Source organism: Gallus gallus, chromosome 5, assembly GCF_016699485.2.
Source record: "Gallus gallus isolate bGalGal1 chromosome 5, bGalGal1.mat.broiler.GRCg7b, whole genome shotgun sequence".
NCBI classification, from domain to species: Eukaryota; Metazoa; Chordata; class Aves; order Galliformes; family Phasianidae; genus Gallus; species Gallus gallus.
The window spans coordinates 5,630,815-5,651,870 of NC_052536.1; the positions used below are offsets into that span (position 1 = coordinate 5,630,815).

Here is a 21,056-nt window from a genome sequence, read left to right on the forward strand (position 1 = left end):
CAGCTAAAGCAGAGCGAAATAAATGAAAACAAACACTGATAAAATAGAAATGGAGCATCAGCCATATAAACAGATAGGAAACTTCAATGCTTCTGTGTAGTACTATGACACTGCTTTGTTTATACCAGCATTGACCTTTTGCTCCCAAAGAAGTTTATTAACCATCTTGGTCTTTCTTTGTGTTGCTTTACTCATCAAGAGAAAGTTGTACGGGGTTGATACTGATGAATGGCTTTTTCAGAAAGTCAAGTTATCCTTGACTAGATGCAGATGGCCTAGTAAAAAATGAATGCTGCCAGCAGACATTGTCTTTATCAGTAGTAAAAGTTCAGCAGGGACTAGACTTCCTCATCTCTGGCCAGAGAAACCCAGCCTTCTGTTTCAGCACCGTATCACATATTGTCCTAATGAATTCTTGTAACACACTGCAGCCCAGATAAATACGCTTATATTAATGGTTTTTGGCAGTCTGGGGCATGGTACAGAATTGACACAAGTGTTTGGATTCTGCCTGAAGCAGACATTAGGAATTTACAAAGCTTAGAAATATTAGACCGTTGTTAGGCTGTTTGTCCTGTGTGCTGACCTCCAGTATTGCACGCTGCAGTTCACTCTCGCTAGACTGCCTCCACAAAGGGAAGCATGCAGCATGCCATGCTGACGCCCTGCAGCTCAGGGCAGAGGGAGAAAGCAGCTCCGTCACTGGGAAGTTTCATTCATCCCACAGCAGTACGAGCACTACTCTGAGATCCTATTTCTAGCAGCCCAGTGGACAACACTCACTGCAGGTAATTCAAATCCTGCTGCCATGTGGCCTTTCTTTCATTCTGTTAATTCTTCCTGCCCGTAATAGAAAAGAAATGAGTGAAAAGAGCAGTGAGTGATTTATGGAGGACTTCTCTTCGGAGCATGAAGCAGCATTCTAGGCAACCCCAAGGACAGTAGGATCTTGGCCTTTAAAGAAGGCCCCAGGCAATACCAGAGACAAATAGCAACCAGATTTTAAAAGCTGTGATTCTCAGTAGCTGCCCAGAGCCACTTGGAGAAAGGCTGCAAAAACAACAACAGTACAGTGCTCGGGATACTGAAACACACTTTGAGTTGTGTTACACGATATTCTTCAGCTCGGACTGCTGCTTTGCAAGCGCTGTAACTTTCTGTTGTAAGTTAGGAAATTCCAGCAGCGGCAGCGGGTGGCTGGGCTGTATGGAGTTCCCAGAAATGCAGCTGTGCTATAAACAAGGAAACCTTCCAGGCTGAGCCACCTAGTGTCTGAGAATGGAAAAGCTTCCAAGTTCTGTGTTGGGCCGCGGTTCTTCCCACGCAGCGGATAAAAACCTCTTTATTTGCATTTACAGCGTACCTTTTGCTGTGGCATGAGGCCCACAGCTTAAGCTAAAAAGCTCAATGATGTACCTAAAAATGTCAGAGGCCCTTCCAGGAGGGAACATTAGGCATGTGTGTCTACTGGTACAACAGTACTACTAGAGCACATTCACAAAGACACACAGTATCCCAAGAAGCCCTGGGGCAGGATTTCTTTCCAGGCAATGAGGCTATTTATTTATTTATTTGTTCATTAAGTTGTGTTTTTCACCCTTTCATTCCAACGAATGGGAGTCCTGGGGCATGACTCAGAGGCGAATGAGACATAAAAAGAAACAGCCCGAAAATAAATACAGTTGTATTTCCCTCCTGCACCACCATACTAAGGAGTTTCAGTGCCCTGTGTGTTTTTTTAATCCTCTCGCACCAAAAGAGTGTTTTCCATGCTGGGGAAGGGCACGTGGTTTTGTACAAGGTCCATCTAGCCATTCAAGCCAGGATGGTCAGGCAGATCTTTCCATTACTGTTCAGCTTATTTTTGCAGATTAAGATCTTGGCTCTGCAAGAGTTAACCAGAATATGAGCAGCCTGTTTCACATTTAAAAAACAAACAAACAGTGATGCTATTAAATAATATTTACACCTATGTGATACGCATTTATTCACCAGGATTAAAGAAGCCTTGCCTGGGACTGTACTTTTATCATTCAAGATGTTCAGCGCCTTTAAACCTGTGCATTTGAACACCTTACCTGTGGCCTGCAAGCTCTTTATGGCAGCATTTTCCTGAGCTCCTACCATCCCTAGCCCAAGATCCGACCATGTTATGTGTGGCTTCCACGAGAGTACCACCTTTCAGACCATCCTCAGCACTCAGAGCCCTTCGAGGATTCGCAGCTGGCATTTCTGATTGGATTTCACAGTCTACGGAGAACTGTACTTTAATTAACTGATGCTCTGGCTTATTTCCAGTGGCCATGCTTGTCTTGGTTCCCTCACCACAGTTATTTAAGAACCTCTCTGTGTTGGTGGAGCCACATCAGCTCATCAGTGCAGAGATGCTTTGAGCTGGAAGGGACCTTAAAGATTATCTAGCTGATGGCCAAACAGAGCACTTAAAACCCGGCTTCATCACGCTGCTATTTGAAGCCACGGAAGTTCTGCCAGGATATTTTATGGGAATTGACACAGGCTGTGCTGGCAACGTCAACGTGAAAGTATGCAGCTTAGTACAAGCAGAGAAGAACATAATCTCTGTATATTTTGTCTTTGATTCATTTGAATCATATTCTAGCCAGCCCTGTTGTTTCCTATATTACAAGTAGTCTCTCATGAAAACTAAAAAAAAAAAAAAAAAAGTTGTGTTTTTGGGTGTTTATTTTTTTTCCTTTTGGTGTCTCTGTCTGAGCTCTGCACTGATAACTTACTACAGAACAAGCTGCTTAGGCAGGAGCTCCTCAAAAATCAGCTTTTTTAGCAAGTCTGCCAGGGCATCTCATTAGGGAACCCAAAGGCAGCAGTTACAGCCAATGCACCTGAGAGTGCACCCACTGCTACCTGCCAGGCTCAACTCCCTCTTGGACTGCTCTGCCAGCTTCCCACCACCCCCCATAGGGCACTGCAGACAGCCCTGGTGCATCTATCTCCCCAGAACACCCATATCCTCCCCTGTGCTCGCCTGCAGAGCTGGGCTTCAGAGCCCTCTTCGAGCTATTGGCCCACCATGCCTGTCCTCTGAGTTATCTCAGCTCTACCCCCGGTTTTGTCACTGTATCCTTCAATCCTCTCTCTCCCCATAAAAGTGTCTAGCTGTCTCTTAAACTCACTTTACCATTTGCTTCTTTGACCTCACTTGGCAACTTATCCTTGTGTTTATTATTTGAGGTGGAATAGTTCTGGCTACATTCCTGGTTTTACTCTTAATTGTCTAATTTTTAGAACGGTGTCAGTGGGGCTGGGTTTGGGGTTTGTTTTGTTGGGTTTTTTTAAACTCACCACGTTTGTGACCAGATCTTCACTCTCAGTAGGCTCCTTTGTGCCAACTGGACTTCCAGGAACTAAAAGGATCCTAATGAATCTTTTATGGGATCTTCCCAAATATTGCAGCTGGATCTTCTTGTCCATTAGTGCCATTCTGAACTGCATACGTTGCCTTTAATGACATCTTTGTTAACTCATGGAAGGAGAAGTTTCCTAAAGCGTGGAAGCGTTCCCCAGCTCAAACACTGAGTGATTCTCCCTGCCCATTCTTGCCCCAGGGGGAAGGTACAAGCAGGGCTCGAGCAGGACTGGGCAGTACAGCTCTGACCATCCTCTGGCAACACACCTCTGCCAGCTGGCTGCATTTGTGTACCCACCTCACCAGGTGCAGGCAGCTCTGAGGTGCAGAGCTGCAGGTATCTTCTTGGAGGCCCTCAGTCCACCCCAAAGCCTTGGACTGGATTTACTGTCAGGTCACACTGATGATTGGAAAACACTGCATGTGATAGAGTTTTCTCAGTGCCTGCCTGCAGGAGAGGGAGGAAGAAACACTGGTTTAAAGCACCCACCTGTGTCTTCAGGACCCATTTCAGTAGCCATAAGGTTGGTGGAGCAGTTTAATGAATCCTACTAGCATCCTGAAACAGATAGGCCAAGTTGGATTGGTTTCTACAATGAACAAGCTGCCTAAACCACCATGGAAAGGGAAACAAAGAGCTCTTCTCTGCAAGTCTCCTGCTTCCCTTGAAGGAATGACTGGACAATAGGACTGCCTTTATGTTGTTTGCTTTACTGCAGCAAAGTAGCGTCTTGGGACCTACTTTTTGGTCACTGCAATTCTCTTAAAGAATATGACATGCACCAAGAGTACCATCAGGTGGTTACAATCTAGGCATGTTAGGTCTTAAGTTTTCAACAAGCAGAGAGGACACTTGGTTGGAGTCATCTACCTTGAAAAAACTGGTGCAAGGGAATCCTTGAATCTTGGCTGACAACATCGGAGAGAACTGACATCATGTTCCCTTTCCTACCCAACATGTACTGTACCTAATGAAGTGACAAGAAAAAACACAAGTGCTACTTATGCCACTAACATTCTGTCTTCTGGGGGGTGATGAAAGCTACAGAACAGAAGAAGTATGTCAGCCAAAGTAGACATTTAACCATCAGCCAAAATAACATTGCTGAGTAGTTTCAGTTTATGAACACAGGTCAGAGGCATAAAAGACTTTCCCTGTTTATTGTGGGATTGAAAATTTTCCAGAGAGCTAAGGATACTTGTGAGATAGAATAGCATGCAGTCCCCTCATCTTTCACATGGAGGTCAGGCTCACAGAAACTCAGGCTTCTGAGCAGTTTTGCTTGCCACAGAATGAGGAATTGCATGCTGCAAGAAACAGCATCTGGGGGCTGCTTCCGAGAAATTCATGTAGTAAAGCACTTCAATAAAGGTGGCTTACCTTGCTGATAGAATCTTGGAAAAACGAAAATGAGAGGGAGAGACATAAGATGCCTCGTGACAAAGACTGTAAAATGACTAGGAATAAAAATAAAAAAGATCTTCTAAACATCACTGTTGTCTTCTCTGCAGTCGGAGTGTCAGAGGACATAATGAGCATCACACAACGGAGTAGCAGCAAGTGCTTTCATTGAAAAAGGGGCGGCAGCAAAAACAAAGGGGGACACTCTGTCACTCATCACCCCACACTTTTTTTCTTTTTTTCTTTTTTTTTTTTTGCCATCTACCATTATTATTATTTGGCATGCCATTCACCGAGCAGAAAAAGTATGGATGTAGTTATTTACAGGTCACTGGAAGCCTGGTCTATGCTGCAGCGGAGTTTTGGTTATATTTCACAAAAGATAGTTTTATTTATGTTTGACTAATGCAGGCGCAACTGGAGGCTGATTTTTCTTTTTTTGGCTTTTAATCTAAACACTTCTGGCAGCTCTCTATTTTGGGTGCAGGCTGGAGAACATTGTTTTGTAGCTGCAGAACACTGCTGGGTAAATCAGAGGACATAGTTATTACGACTGAACTTTTCTCTCGAGAAAGAGGAGGAGTTGCTTTATTTTTTAATTCTGTGCAGTTTTATATACACCATTTACTCCAAATATTTGATGTTTGCCACACTTGTTATGAGTTTCTCCAGAGAGATGCTGTCTTTTGGCAGCAAAAGATAAAGTTGACTGATACAAATGAGTCACAGTACCCCAACAGTAATTAACAGTGATGCAATACCCCAGCGAAAAAGAGGACTTGAAGAATTAACTGTTGAGTTTTCTTGACGATGCAGCTGCACTTTAAGAGAGAAAGCTCAACCCATCATAGAACTCCATTGTGTACATTAGAGAAAAAAGCTTGGCAAGATACATTAAAGATTTTTGCTAAAGAGATACAAATATTTTGCAAGGTCAAAGGGCTCTCAGGCAGGCTGTACTTACTTCCAAAGAAAAGCAGGCAGTATGACAAAGAAACAATAATTTTTTTTTATCTCCATTTTCACACTTCATCATGTAAGAAGGACTGTCTTTTTCAACCTGCTGAACTGATTTAAGCCACCCTAACTCTAAGTTAACTTTCAAGTAAAAGTCACCGCACGGCATCCTAATCTTAGAAGTTATCTGTGCTTATGGTTTCAGCACAGTTCTACAGAAGGCCAATACTTCTATTTATAAAGTGGGTTTTACTGTTCTGCGAAGTTCTTAAACAAATCTTACAGGTTTAAAGGAAAGGAATAGTTTTGTAAAAAGATGAACAATTGAAGCAACTGTTTTACAGCACGATATGAAACTTGACACTGTTTTCTGCTGCCAGTATGATTCCCAAGTGAGATGGATAAATTGTGGTCAAGACCTGGACAGGTTAACTAGTGGTCATCAGTGCTGGTGGTACCTTTATATACAAAAAAAAAAAAAAAAAAAGGGTTCTATTGGACAGGGCATTTGAAATTTAATACCAGACATGAAACAAGACATCTGTTGGACTCTCATTTGTTTCTCTTTGAATGGGCTTTAATTGAAAGCTCAGTGAAAAATGCAGGTTACATTCTTAGTGTTATCAATAGTTTGTAACAGCAACAACATCAGAACAGTGATGCATCTAATATTTATACAGTTTCTAATTTTAGATGTCTAGGAGCAATACATTATCAGATATATATATATACACACAATTTCAAGCAATTAAAAGTAAATAATAAACCCCTCCTCCCAAAACCCTGAAACAATATATTTCCTTACACTAATAATGTCTTTTTCACATATACTTGACAAAGAGTCTTTTTAAGTTACTTATCTTAAGAGTAATCTGTTAATGGAGATCCTGGACCAGCCCCATTAAAAGTTCAGTTTTAAGTTTATACAGCTTGCTAGCCACATAACCAGTGTGGCTTTACATTGTAAACAAATCCCAAATGTCTACAATGATTGGAATCACTTTTGTGGAAAGGAGATCTGTGCATCTCGTGATGGAATAAATTCAAACAAATACATTAAAACAGAAAGAGAGGGAGAGAAATAGAGCGATTTGATGAAAAAAACAGTTTGGGGGGGATCGATTATGTGATTATTTAAAAAACAAGTTAACTTAATGGTAAGATTCTTGTTTTCTATGCAGAGGTTCTCGTTCGTCTAGCACTAGCTGCTCTAGAAATAAGTTCTTTTTTAAAAAGGGTTGGTTTGTGAAATTCAGAAGCATTGCTTCCAAGTTTAAAAGCTTGCCCTTTGGCAGTACAACTACAAAGGTTACAAAAAGTATCTCAGTGATTGTTCTGTCTCATCTGCTGAGGGTAGCAGTTCTAGCGCTTGGAAACTTCAGCATGTGCACAAAAGCAGTAAGCATGAAGCTCACCTTCAGCAGGCACTGATCACCCTACCCATGGAGGGACAAAAAAGAGTACAGTAAAAGGTACCTGAAACAGCTCAAGCAAAAATAAAAACAGAAAACTTGAAATGCCTATAGAATGCGAGTACAGTCTAGAGTAATCTTGGAACTGCGGTAATCTTGCTCGTTTTTTAATAAAATTGCAAATAAAAATCTTTTGAAGTTATTGAATAGGAAATTCTGTAAGTCCAAATGGAAGCTGAGCAGAATCCTACTGTTTAGTTAACTTGTGTCAAATGGGATGCGAAGACAGCTGCAGCTTTCTGACAGAGGTGATCGAAGATGGCTGATAAAGTTTGCAGTAGCTCATAATGTCCCATCTGGTTTATTCACTCGTTTGAAATGCCTAAAGGGCCAACTGCAGTTTAGTCATGTTCCTCTGGTGCATGTTGTGGTGACGGACTAATTCATCAGACCTGGCAAATTTTTTTTGACAGCTGGGCCATCGGCAACTGAAAGGCTTTTCACCTGTTAACAAAACACCCTGTTATTAACTGGGAAGAGAGCTTGCCTGGGACATCGCTATTTCTTCTCTTTCTGCAGCCCTGTGAGAAGCTAGGCACATCTCCGTCAGGAAAGGTGTGCTGGGCATCCTGAGAGGGTGTGAGCGTGCCCCCAATTACTGCTCACCTCAGCACCTGGTGCTTTCTTACAGCTCGCTCTGCTGATGTTTAGCCACAGCCTTTGCAGGCAAGGCACAGCATCCTGCAGAGGACCATTCCCAAAGACAGGCCCTTACTGGACATCCTAGTGTCGCGTATATATTACTCTCAATTCTTGGATGAACTGCTTCAAAAGTAACTCTGGCACCTACGGAAGCTTCGGTCACACCTTTGACTATCACTCACTAGGAGAACTGTCAGTGATTATTTAGAGCTTGACCTCTAGTCAAGGAGTATTTTTCCTGCAAGCTCAAGAAGTTCTGCCCAAAGTTATTGGAAACTGTGGTGGTGAGGGTGGTGAGGGTGGGTGAAGCAACAGCAGTCAACGTGAAGTTGCTGAACCAGGCTGAAAGTTTCCCACTACTGTCTACGTAGATTCCTTCCTACAGGAGATTTTAAAGGACCAGAATACTTAGTATTTTTATAACATTCCCATGAGTATAAATAATAGCCACTAAAAATGACCCCAAACAAAGTGCTTGCAATTTTGACAAGAAACACCATCACCTTTTTACAGTTTAATCTGCTGTCTCGATTTTCTACAACATTATGCGGAATTTCAGGCCTTGTGTCTGATGCTGCAGGAATGCTGCAGGAATGCTTTCATTAGCTCAGAGCAGTGCCCGGTGACTCCTGTTTCTTTTAGACTTGCTTTTTCTTCCCCCCGGCTCAAGATAGATGCGGTATTTTATAGTAGGTTCAGCTCTGGGACAGGACTCTTCCATGCCGTCTTACACACCTCTTACTCTCCATCTCAGGACACACTGGGGCAGGGTAGTACAAGCTCACCCAACCATTTTCTTCTCTTCTTTGCCTCACACTTTGTACATTTCACAAACATCCAAATTCAGGCAAAAATGAATCTGTGAGTGGCACCAATGTTGTGTCTCTCTGTTTGCAAAATCCCATGCAGTAAACAGATCACATAAAGCAGGAGAATCTATGCAAAATCTGTTTCATCCACGTGACGTATACGCTGGCAAAAGCATCAACCATCTCACATGAGTGCATAAAACAGGATAGGACAAAGCTGATCTGGTCAGAGCTACTGATAAAAATCACAGATTGTATCACGTGGTCTTCTTTCATCTCAGCAGCATTTGCAATATCATCCTGTGAACTGATGTGAGCTGTGGCCAAATTTTCACTGAACTACCACCACAGAAGCAGCATGCAGTCTTGCTGTTTCACAAGCAGCATGACTGTCCACTCGCGACAAGGGCAACCATCTATTAATCCTGAGCTGGGCACACACTACCTTATACAGCTTCCCTATACAGATACCAGAAATCACTTTTTGATTGCTAAAAATGTATACAGAAGTGTGGAGCTTTTCTTTTGGATTCTTTTGTTGTTTTTTTTTTCAGCAAAGATTGCTTTTACAGTAAACTTGCTTGTGGAGACAAGAGAGCAAATAGTTTAACAACTGACTTACATTTAATCCCACAACAGATAGAAGTTACTTGCACTATACTTCATCAAAATTTAACATGGAACAAGTTAACAAGCTAATTAAGCATTTTGTTGCAAGACTTAGAGAAAAGAAAGGAATGAAGCTACAGGGCAAGATGGACATGAAGAATCGCCAGCCATTGCTCATGCTTGTTCCTCTCAGGTTATGTGTATTTTAGAGTCAAAAGAGCACAACATCCAACTTGTCAATGGGAGCATCATCACAGCAGGAGCAACTAGGCTGCAGAGCTCGTGCAGAATCTGAGCTAGCGGGGCTATGAGGCTATCAGCGCTCAAGTGAGGCTGCTTTCAGCAACAAGGGCAGCGTGGGCTTGGATTGCATGGAGCAAGGAAGAACAAGAATGGGGATGTTAGTTTCACTAGAGAGGGTGATTCTTCGCTGATTTAGCTGGCCTAGGGTAAAAAAATGACTGAAGTCAGGAGAGTACAGAGTCCTTCCACGAATTAGCAGATCAGCTAGTGGTAAAATGTGAGGGGAAATGTAGTTTCTCCTAACTTCCTAACATGTAACCACTTGCCATGTTGTCCCCATGAGAATGTGACCTCTTGATGATTAAGAAAATATCTTTCTTCATGCACATGCACCAAACCCTACAGTTCACCATGAGCTACACAGAGAACTGAGTAATATGGCCACACTCTTTATCTTCTGCAAGTTGCAAATGCTGATATTGCCACTGCTTGATGCATTTCTCCAGCTGGTGCCACAGAAAATGCCATTATTCTTAGATGAATTATTTCCTTTATGAAAATCTCTTATTTATTTTTGAAAGTCTTTAATATGTGTTTTTATGGTCACGAAGAGAAGAAAGAATCCTTAGCAGAGGAAAAAAAGATTTTCAAGCTCCTTGTCGGTCAGTAGAGAAACTGAATCTAAAAGGTTAAACTCAGTATGGAAAATAGTGTGATGTCTAATAACATGACAAAAGTTGGTAAACAACTACTTCATAAAAATACTGCCTACGTAGTGGAAGGGAACAGAAGGTGTCAGTTCACAAGAATAATTCTAAAACTTAAAACACAAATGACACTGCAGTTGCTTCTTAATGGTGTTTACATTTACGTGAGGGCAGAGTAGACTAAAATGCCTGCTATTTTTTTTCCACGTATTGCTATGAAATATTATAGTTTCTGCACAAAGGTCCTTGAATATCTGAGTAAGCTTTTACTTCAGTGTCTGTCCACATGAGTTTGCAAAAGGCACTCCTTTTATCTTCTGGAGAGATTACAAAGCAGCAGCAGCAAGATCTTTGCCGTGCTACACTGCATTAGGCTCAAGTGACACTTAAGAGAAGCACAGGTAGGCATGAATACTTTAGATTACAGACCTTCAGCTGGAGCTGGAATTAAAATTTCTTTCTTGTAGGTTTTTTTCAGTGAACACAGTAGATGGAGTTGACATTTGTGGGCTGAGGCCATGATGTTCATTTCACTATAGCTAACAGAATATATTTTACCAAGCTGAAGTTTCATGAAAAAAAGAAAGCATAGTTTCAAAAGTCACTTAAATCCCATTGTAAAAAGTGATGATATTTAGGAATACAGTCACATTGGCAAGCCAGCACACTCTGATATTATTTCTGATGTTTAGAATATTTAATACTTGTTAAGAAACTTTCTAATCATGTAATTTACAACAACATTATTATAAACTTAAAAAATAATGAAATATAAATGTGAATAAAAGTTTACGCACTTGTTTTACCTGTATGAGTCCTGGTATGAGTCTTCAGATGATCAGATCTGGAGAACTTTCTCTGACAGGTTTTACACTGGAAGGGTTTCACACCTGGAGAGAGGAAAAAATCTATTTTTATAACCCAACACCTTTTGGAAGGCTGAATGACATTGGCTATTCCTGAATTTTCAAAAGTCTGGACTTTTGTGCTCCTGTTCTGAAAAATCTCATGTCCCATGCAGGGTGCCCTCATGTTTCAGCTCCCAGGCAGGGGACCATGGTCATCACCATCTCCTTGTCTGTGATTTTAAGAAGAGCAGCTGTCTAGCCTGTTAATTTAGTCCTCCAAGAACTCCAGAAATGCTGAAATGTGCTGTCTTGATATTTCAAAAAAATATCAAGCATAAAAAATTTTGATGAATTTGGACTTACAAATAGTTTTGGCTGCCTAAGAGTACAAGTAAATGATAACCTAATAAGTGATTCACCAAGAAAGACTGCTGAATCTGGGTAGCACTCAGTCCTGATCATGACTGCTGCTGCCTTCTCCACTGGATGTTAACATCTGCTATACATTTTCCTGGCTATTTTTAGTCAATTGCACTCCAGTATAATCCAACCACCCAGATCTTTGCTGTTTCTCTCCTTGCTACTCCTAGAATCCTTCTTTAGTTGGTGGAATTCAAGAAAGGCTGAAATCTAAGATGAGGTGTCTTGCTGAATTAGATACTTCAGTTGGTATGGCTTTTCCTTCTCCCTTCTGCTTTCCACGTGGAAGTTCACAGTAAGTCCACCAGCCTTTCATGTTGCATGTGTGCAGCACTCACATACTGGCATTGCCACACAAACATCAAAACATCTACAGCAGCATTTATCTGGTTACTCTTTCTCACAGAACTCTGGCTTTAAAAAACAGTATATTTATTACATTGGGAATACCATATAGCAAGCAGTTTCATTCAGAAATCTGTTTCAAAAAGATGGTGGTTGGATGAAAAGGTCACATATACAACCAAAGTAGTGCTTTAATGCCTACAACAAAAAAACCCAACACAGTTACAACCCCTTCCTAAAGCTAACTTTAAGAACTTGTCACTACCGGCGTTGTGCATGAGCAGATATATCAGAAGCTTAGAAGAACACTTTTTGGATTCCAACTTAAATAGAGATATGAACTCTTTTAAAGACTACAGATGCATTGCCAGCATACCTGTGTGTCGTCTTTGGTGCCGTTTCAGTTGGTCTGAACGAGAAAATCTTCGTTCACAGTCCTTAAAATCACACTGATATGGTTTTTCACCTGCAAAGTACCAACAGTTTATGTGAAAATGTGGCCAAACTGGGAAGTGTGCCAGCTAGAATCAGAAGATTAAATGTGCTACAGTAAGAAATGTAGGCCTCCCCACTTTCTAAAGCAATTTAGTGAAAGGACAGTCTCAATTGCTATAGAACCATACAATTGTGCTGGAACCAGTGGGGAAAGGCTGGCATAATTTACCACATTGTCACCATTCTTGAATCTGTTCATCCTAAAAAATGGTCCACCAGATGAAAGCTATGAGAACTTTTAGGTTGTATGATATTTTTTGTTTTCTGCTGAAAAAGAACAGAGATTTTTTTCTATATTTCTTTGAAAACCACAAGAAACCCTTGCCAACTGTTCCAGTTATAAACTCGTACAAGGGAACAACTTGCAGCTTGCTGTAAGTCAAATTTCAAACAAAAACTAAATAAATGATGTGGTAACTTTCAATATACTAAATGAATTCAAAGAAAGCGAGCAAAACTCAACCACAAAACAATATGTTCTTCCTCAAAACTCGGATGATGTTTCTTCCATAAAGCAATCCTAGATAGAATTTTATCTGTAGGTGCACACCTCCTGCAGGCAAGGCTGTGAATTATTGCAAAGCCTCATGGAAACACAAACTCTTCCTCCACCCTGTACAGTTCAGCAGAGACCTTCAGCATGCATTCTCCCTGGGACCAAAAGTAAGCTTCTGACTTAAAATAAATAAAGTAATTATTATTTTGAAATCCCTAGGCAAGCTAGTGTCATAAATGAACTTAGTTTTTAAAAGCAAAAGTTTTTTTTTTAAAGCACAAGGCTTCACCAAACACAAAAAGATGCAGGAAGAAATGAGCAGTTGAGGAGCCTGAGGAAAGTGGGAAACATTGCTGGAATGCAGCATACCACTGAGTTGGTGAAAATTCAGCCAGCATAAAAAAAATCTAACCTGTATGCTGTTACAGGAGGAGCTGTATGGCATTTCAGATCTGATTATCACCTTGTCTAAGGCTCCATTGCACAACACTGCAGTCCTGCAAGAGACTAAGATATAGTTGTTCTTCTACCTACACAAAATTTGTTTCCAGTGCCACAGCCCTGCAGAGAAGCCTCACACAGCACAAATGAAATCACTCAAGTCTTCGCTGGAATTATTTGCATTTCTGCTTATATTATGATGAGAAAAAGGCTCTTCTTAGCACCCACTGCATCTTGACTGGGGACAGTACATCCTGAGGTACCGCAAGGAATATGACTCTGAAGTCACATTCATGTTCTCCACTGTTGGTGAAAGCTAAATGGTGTACCTTACATAAATTTTAGTTTGGAATCATTAGGATAACAGGACGTGGTATGGGATGTAAAGGACTAAAGACATGCCTGCTTTCAGAAAGAAGTTTGTTTGTCTGGCCTTTTCTTAGATGCCATTTAAGAGCTATGATGGAATCATTTGAAAGGCTGATGAATAAAACGATCCTATATTCAGGACCATGGCCTTAGATATCAGCACCAACTATTTTAGTTTAAAGCAGAAGCCATCTGATCTAGGTAAGAACATAAGCAGCAAATTAAGAAGAGCATTCCAAATTCATACCAATGTAGTTAGGATCAAGATTTCACAAAAGCAGCTAAATCTGCAAGAACAAGTTAACTTCCTGTGACAGTCACCCAAAGGAGTTTACTGATTCTCAAACGTAGGTGTGGACAACTTCCATGTCTGCTGTGCTTAATTTATTAGCATCAAGGATTAAAGTTGCCACAGGTGTTTGAAATAGTTCCACACACTTTGACCACAAGGGCTCCCAGGGGGGTGCCTGCTTTTCAGAAACCACTTACTTCCAAGGAATTCTGCCCTTTGGCAGATTTAAGAGGGGAAATGTCAGCAGTGCAGAATGCAGTGACAGGATGATTGTCTGCTAATTGCAATGTAAATGCAGAAGATAGTTAAGGAGGTCTTTGAATAAAACCATGCAGCAGGTCTGATAGAATGTGCATTAAAGTATTTCTTTAAATACTTTGAAATACAAATGATTAAATTAAGGACAAATTTAAGCAATGCATTTTTTAAAGGAATCAATCCAGTGTGCTTACACAGAGATAACATTGACGCTGTAGAAAACTAACAGTAAATAAACAAGAGGCAACACAATATTTGGCCAGAAAGACTAACTTCTCTTTCCTTCTACATCTTCCATGCCAACTAGTGTCAAGTAAAAAGCCTGCTGAGGCCAGCTGCCACATACCAGTTAACTTCTGTAAGTTTCATGAAAACAGGATGACCGAGATGTCCCATGTTAGAAGTCTGCTGGTATCCCATGAAATCGCTATACAGAAAGGGGTTAGAAAAGTGTCGTGTTTCCCTCAGCCTATTAGAGTCCCTCCAATAAAAGACCCAAGCCTCTCAATGTACAAAAAATATCCCATAATACTGTCACCTTCCTATGTGACCATATACAGTTTCAAAACAAAACAGAAGATGAAGCTTCACCAGTCCTTTCACCTGCAACTCAAAGGATTCCACGATTACTTACATTTTATTACTGAAAGAGGGCAACGAAAAAAGCTAAACTTTGTGTCTAATGAGAGGATGGATGAGATAGCAGTACTGGAATAACAACTAGGAAAATATATAGAAAAAAAAAAGCTCAATAATCACAGAACGTCTGAATCAGCCTTTACATCCTTTGCAATAAATACAATTAATAAAATAAACCTTTTTGCTCAAAGCAGGTTAACTCAAACTGGAGGAAGCGTGTACATCTCTGGTGCAAATTAATTTGCACAGACACGTGGGAAAACAGAAATTCCCACTGCTGTAGCAGTTGCACAAATATTCATTATCATTTAATTTAATTAAGGCACACAGCGAGAGCAAAAGCTTGTTGCTAACCAGAGAACGTGAGGAGAGGAGGCTGATTTTGACACAGAAGACAACAAGTCTCAGTGAGTATCTGAACGCTTGTCTATACTCACTTCACCAACTTCAGCTTCTTTTCTTCTACACCCGACTAATCAAACAAGCACAATCCCCATAATCACAGCTGTACCAATGGAGTATGTTTCTGTTCAACACAGTTTGCTTTAGCAAACTCAGAAAACTGATGTTTTTCTATTTAGTACAGATTGTGTATAGGCAATGCTTTCTGTCACCTTCACACCAGAGCTCAGGTGTGAGACAATGTTGTTGCTTTTGCAGAAACAGATCTCGTGTTTTAAACAGATAAATAATCTTATTTTATCCCATAGAAATGGGATTATTTCATTATTTCAAAGCAATGTTGACAAAAAGTGCTATCCTATAAGTTACTGCACTGGATACTTTAGGGGTCTGTGCAGTTCCCAACTCAAGCACACCACCACCCACTTATCTTCTGCTTACACAGAAGATAGAGCTCTGCCTTTCAAAGGTACTGTAATGATGAACTGCATTAATGACTGTAAGGCATTTAGCAGCATGGTCACACATGCCGTGAAGAAAAGATACTTTGTTAGTCAAAGCAAAGAAATTGTTCTGAGATGATTAGCAAGAAATTGGTTATTTATCTACATTATTGTGCTGCCTAGAGCCTCAGAAATTCACTTCCAATAGCTATCCCCTGCCACATAAAGTATTTACTTTCTTAATTACACGTTGTCATGCTTCATGGTAGAAACTGACACATGCAGTTGAGCACATGTAGGCTGAAGAATATCCCCAGCAAAAAGGCAGAGAGTATTTTCTCTACAAAAATACTGTTTTTCACTAGTGGTAAAAACAGATTACAGAACCCAGTTGTGTGTCAGGGCCCTGTTTGATTTTGCAATACTGCAGCCACTGAATGGAAGATCTGATGAGTCAAGTTCTCCGCAAATATTTATGATAGAAAGCAAAAAGATAAGCAAAAGTGAACATTATTTCATCATGATATAATCTGTTTTTCTAATATCAGGTGTATGTTACAGCTTGTTCTCAAACTGCGTGTCCGTTATTAAAAAATTGTCCTACCACTACATTAAGAAAGGTGGGAAGAGCTTCAAACCCATGAGTGAATCCAGGACCACCTTACAGGAGGATGCATAAAACCTTATATTGGCTGTAAAGAGGTATCCCAAACAAACAGTCCTCCACTTGAGTTAGTATCTGATTGCTCTCTAACCTCAAAATGGCTTGTCAGGATTCCCCATTAAAGCATTAGAGCAGAAGAAGAAAAGATGTAGTATGGATTAGGCATTACGTTCACCAGCTTCATTCCATCTAAGTGTGGATGCTGATTCCAGCAAACCCAATTTCTATACTTTGCAGTGAACTCTAGAGCAGTGGTATGGAATGGAGTTCATTGTGTTACAGGCAGAAAAGAGACATGAAGACCTAAGAGACAGCTACATAATTATCAACATATACCAACAGCCTCATCTTAATCACACTGGTCCCTTAAGATATCCCCTCACATAAAACCAAACAGGTGGAGAGCAGGAAGATGATAAGTGTGAGCTGTAGCAATCATAACTGTTAGCAACAAAACACACACATTCTTTGTAGCAGTGACTGATCTGCCCTTGGAGACAACAGCTCTGCAGGAAGGGCCCTTCTACTATCACCAAGTCCAGCTGCCTGACCCCTTCAGCGCATGTCATCCAAATGCCCCTTGAACACTGACAGGCATGGGGCACCAAGCACCTTCCTCGGAAGCCTGTTCCAGTGTCTGACCACCCTCATGGTAAGGAAACGTTCCCTAATGCCCAGTTTGAATCCCTCCTGGTGCAGCTTTGTGCCACTGCTGCGTGTTCTTTTGATGATGAGGTTTTCCACAAGAAGGAGCCATAGATCAGGGTCAGATAAAGAAAGACATGAAGTTACCTACGAGGCTGGAAATGGCTCTGCACCACAGTCAGTTCAGCTGCCCAGAAGTACAGAAAAGCATGGGTCTGGCAAGGACCACACGGGCACCAAGAAAACTCAGAAGTGTTCGGTCTATCCACTCCAGATGCTCCCATACTGAATAGTTGACAAAGCACTCACAAAAGATAGGAATAACAGACTACAGGAAGAAACAAGAAATGAAGGACATCAAGTCTTGGGTATCTACAAGCAGCTGGGAACTTAGTAAGTAAAATTCCCAGATAATAGCTATAGGAAATGGTTAGTACTCATGCAACAAGCTGGAGGACAAAATCCTAGCTGTCCCTGCCAGTCTGACAAAGGGGAAACTCCTTTCTGATCCAGAACCTGAATGCCTCGGCCATGCAGTTTAACCAATTACCCAAGCAACGCTCACACCAGTAGTGCAGTTTCCCCTTGCTTCCTCTCTTTAGCTCCAAGCTAAAGGAAGTTCACAGGGTCTTATCTATCACAACATTTTTATCAGCAAAGACAAACTCTGGGTGTCAAACTCACCACCTGCAGAAAGGGACGTGCAAAGTTAGAGGAAGAAAAAACAAGTTTTATTGTCAACATAACACAATATAACGGCAGAAGGATCTGGGTACACCTGCAAAGAAGAGATGTCTGAAGGGAAAAAAAACCTTTTTTCTCTATATACTTTTCCACTATAGCATAAACCAAAGGAGAAGGAAGGGCTGTTTATGACCTCAAATACAAGGGAAGAAGTCTCTCTAGGGATGCTAGGCTGTTATAGTCCTATTCTCTATCATAGAATAAATAAATCATAGAATCGCTAAGGTTGGAAAAGACCCACAGGATCACCCAGTCCAACCATTCGCCCATCACCAACAGTTCTCACTAAACCATGTCCCTCAACACAACATCCAAACGTTCCTTGAACACCTCCAAGGTTGGTGACTCCACCACCTCCCAGAAAGTATAACAGCACTTCTGTAGACCTTTGGCTCTAAAGACTAAACTCCAGCTGCAATCTAAATTATATCTGTAATTTTAGCAAAACTGAAGATGTCTATCAGAATACTTTGTGCCTTGCATACTCAGAAATCAAAGGGCTTTGTAATGTTCATTTCTTACCTGTCATTGTTTTATGCAAGTAACTAATGTCAGAACATGGTATCGAAAAGGAAAAGTGTGCAACTATTGTTTTATGAAATATCTGACAATCTGCTAAGTCTTAACAGTTGTCTGTGCTCTGTTTCACCCTTTCGACCTTTTGCCACACATTGACTGACCATCCATATTTACAGATTTTATTCACAGGTTTCTAATTAGCACAGAAAAGCTGCCTAATAAAAATGTGATAGGCAACAAAAACATGCATAAGGAGCATATCTAAATATATCATTATATATTTTCAACAGTATAAATCTTCACATAGGGGAAATAGTCCCTTTTAATCTTTTGCAGGGTACAGGGGTAAATGTCCTGTTTGCTCTTGCAGAAGAAACTTCTTATTAGTTAACAACAGTTAAATTTTGGAGCAAGTTTTGATGCTCCTAAATTAAAAAAAAAACATTCACAGCCCTGAATGCTGCCCTGTGACAGTAAGAGAGGGAAGGCGGTGATCTCCTTGCTGTCAGTACTGCTCTGTGTTTTTCTTCACTGGATTCACAGAGTCTTCTGCATCCAAAAGAGGGACTGCCCAGATGACAGAGCACATACATACACCCTCAACTAACAGAGTCTCCCTCCCCCTGACCTGGCAGATCATTTCTTGCACCGTAGGCTGTTTTAAAATCACCCTGCCCACTGTAACATGATGTATGCCATCCAATGCCAGCACTTACCAGTGTGCTTTCTGCTGTGCATCTGTAGATGGGACAGCTTGAAGTATCGCTTGTTGCAGCCGGGGTAGGCACACATGAAGGGGCGTTTTTCATTTGTCTCACTTGCTGATCGGACAATAGTCGGAGCTACTCCTGGCACTCGTCGGACATCCTACAATAGCAGACACTTGCTAATGCAATGTGAATGTTCACAAGCTTATGTTCAGCAAATCGAAAGGCAAACAGTCAGCGGTACTTCTCCATGACAAGAAATACTTAAATACACCACACTGCAAACAGTAACTTACTCTACATATTAACGAAATACAACCTGAGTATATCTTAACCTGTTATTTCCAGAGCATTAAAATTAAATGAAGGAGAAACAGTGAACTCAAAATTATCTCATTAATATTTATATGCAAGATTAAATATTCTAGACCTCAGATATAACCACACAATCCTGGAAGTAAGACTGACTGGCATAAGAAATAGCTTTAAGTATATACCGGCATATAGCTAAGAGCATTAGCCAGAGTAACATTATATTACATTAAATATTCATATGTAATTAAGGCGCAGGGAAATAAATGTATTGGGTTAATACAAGTTGTTAAAAAATAAAACAAGAAAAACTGCCCAGGTGGAGCTGGTGAGCAGTTCAGCTTCAATGAGTTTCGGCCACTGTCCCTCAAAGGTTCCACCAAAGACCATCTTCTCCTGCTGACACGACGAGCTTCCGTAAACATGTCAGCTGTTTACTTTTATTTACTCAGCAAAAAGCTGGCTCACAAACCTGTTCCTGAGAGCTTGCTACTGAATAGGGACTTGTTAAACTAATACAGAACAGAAAAAAAGGAGAAAAAATGCCATCTAAAAACATTTGTCTACGCTAATTACACAGAAGGAGCAACACATAGGAGGTAAATGGTATGTGATGACTTTTCCATCGGTTTTAAGAAGCTGTATCTTTTACAGTGGCATTTATCAGTGATATAATCGTTTCCGAAAAAGAGGAAATTCACTCCCATGAATGAAAAATTCCTTCCGAATATTTTCTTAGTCGTTAGGAAACAATCACTTCTTATATTATTTTTGTTTTAAGGAAATGTGTTTGGATTCGTAAAGCTTTGGAAATCCTTGAAAGCAAGGTGTCATCTAATACTTTCTTACACAGTTATCAGACTTAGCCCATTGTAACACAGGTTTCACATGGCCAAAGTGGCTGGAGCTAGAAGTTGCAAGCTGAATCTTATATTTTGGACCATCTGGAGCAGCTGGTAAGAAATACTGCCTCACAGATAGCTTTTAAAAATAAACAATTTCAAGTGACTGAGTCAGAAAGAAATCTTACATTATACTTCAGTGGTTTCAGTGAAGTCGTGACACTTAGGTCAACCACTTCTTAATGCCATGGGGAAACTCAAGTCAAAGTTGAATTTATAAATACTGGTAAGGTAGTAAATGAACGTTACAAACAGGCAGCAGTGTTACTTCCCTATGAGTAATGCCCTACTATACTTACTTGTATGCCTCTAAAGACTCCATGGGTGTGTATTCTGTATTGGGCCCCACAGCTGTATAACATGGGAGCACTGTGGTTCTCATTTTCATATCCTGTCGTATGGCTGCAAATAAAGAAAGGAATAATGGAAAAATGAAATATTTTTCAGTACTTTGCTCCATGTGAGAGGTTTAATTTCTTAACTTGGTGATAACATATGTAGAGTTTGTTTGCATAGGGAGGATATCCAAGCTCAAGTGGAATTCACCAAAGGAAGCCTGCTCCACCTTCGCATGGACCTGCTCCCTTATAGCACAATGCACAGACTCCATACACACAGCTGTTGGTATCCTTTAAGACAGTGAAGAGAAGAGAAGAGAAGAGAAGAGAAGAGAAGAGAAGAGAAGAGAAGAGAAGAGAAGAGAAGAGAAGAGAAGAGAAGAGAAGAGAAGAGAAGAGAAGAGAAGAGAAGAGAAGAGAAATAAGAAAAAAGCACCTCATGATTTGAACTCTGATGTATTTCCACAAAGATTCTAGGTAAAGGGGAAAAATCCACATAGCAGCATAACTGTGTCATGTGCACATGTACACATTATTTATCAGCTAAATGT

At 40.7% G+C, this 21,056-nt stretch overlaps 1 protein-coding gene across 16 annotated transcripts in view; it reads right to left on the minus strand.

The window, feature by feature from the left end:
• Positions 1-1,543: 1,543 nt before the first annotated feature.
• WT1 (Wilms tumor 1) overlaps positions 1,544-21,056 on the minus strand; it is an 87,657-nt gene continuing 68,144 nt past the window's right edge. For 10 of the 16 annotated variants that reach the window (XM_040700510.2, XM_040700509.2, XM_040700512.2 and 7 more), the window contains 5 exons: positions 20,467-20,569; positions 18,963-19,113; positions 12,216-12,305; positions 11,024-11,116; positions 6,300-7,660 (listed from right to left, as the gene is read on the minus strand). In XM_040700510.2, coding sequence (XP_040556444.1) covers positions 7,539-7,660; positions 11,024-11,116; positions 12,216-12,305; positions 18,963-19,113; positions 20,467-20,569 — 559 coding nt within the window. In that variant the 3' untranslated portion in view covers positions 6,300-7,538. Of the gene's footprint in view, positions 6,203-6,299; positions 7,661-11,023; positions 11,117-12,215; positions 12,306-18,962; positions 19,114-20,466; positions 20,570-21,056 lie in introns of those variants that run through there. The other 6 variants (NM_001397547.1, XM_046941327.1, XR_005859984.2 and 3 more) reach the window with 5 other exon arrangements.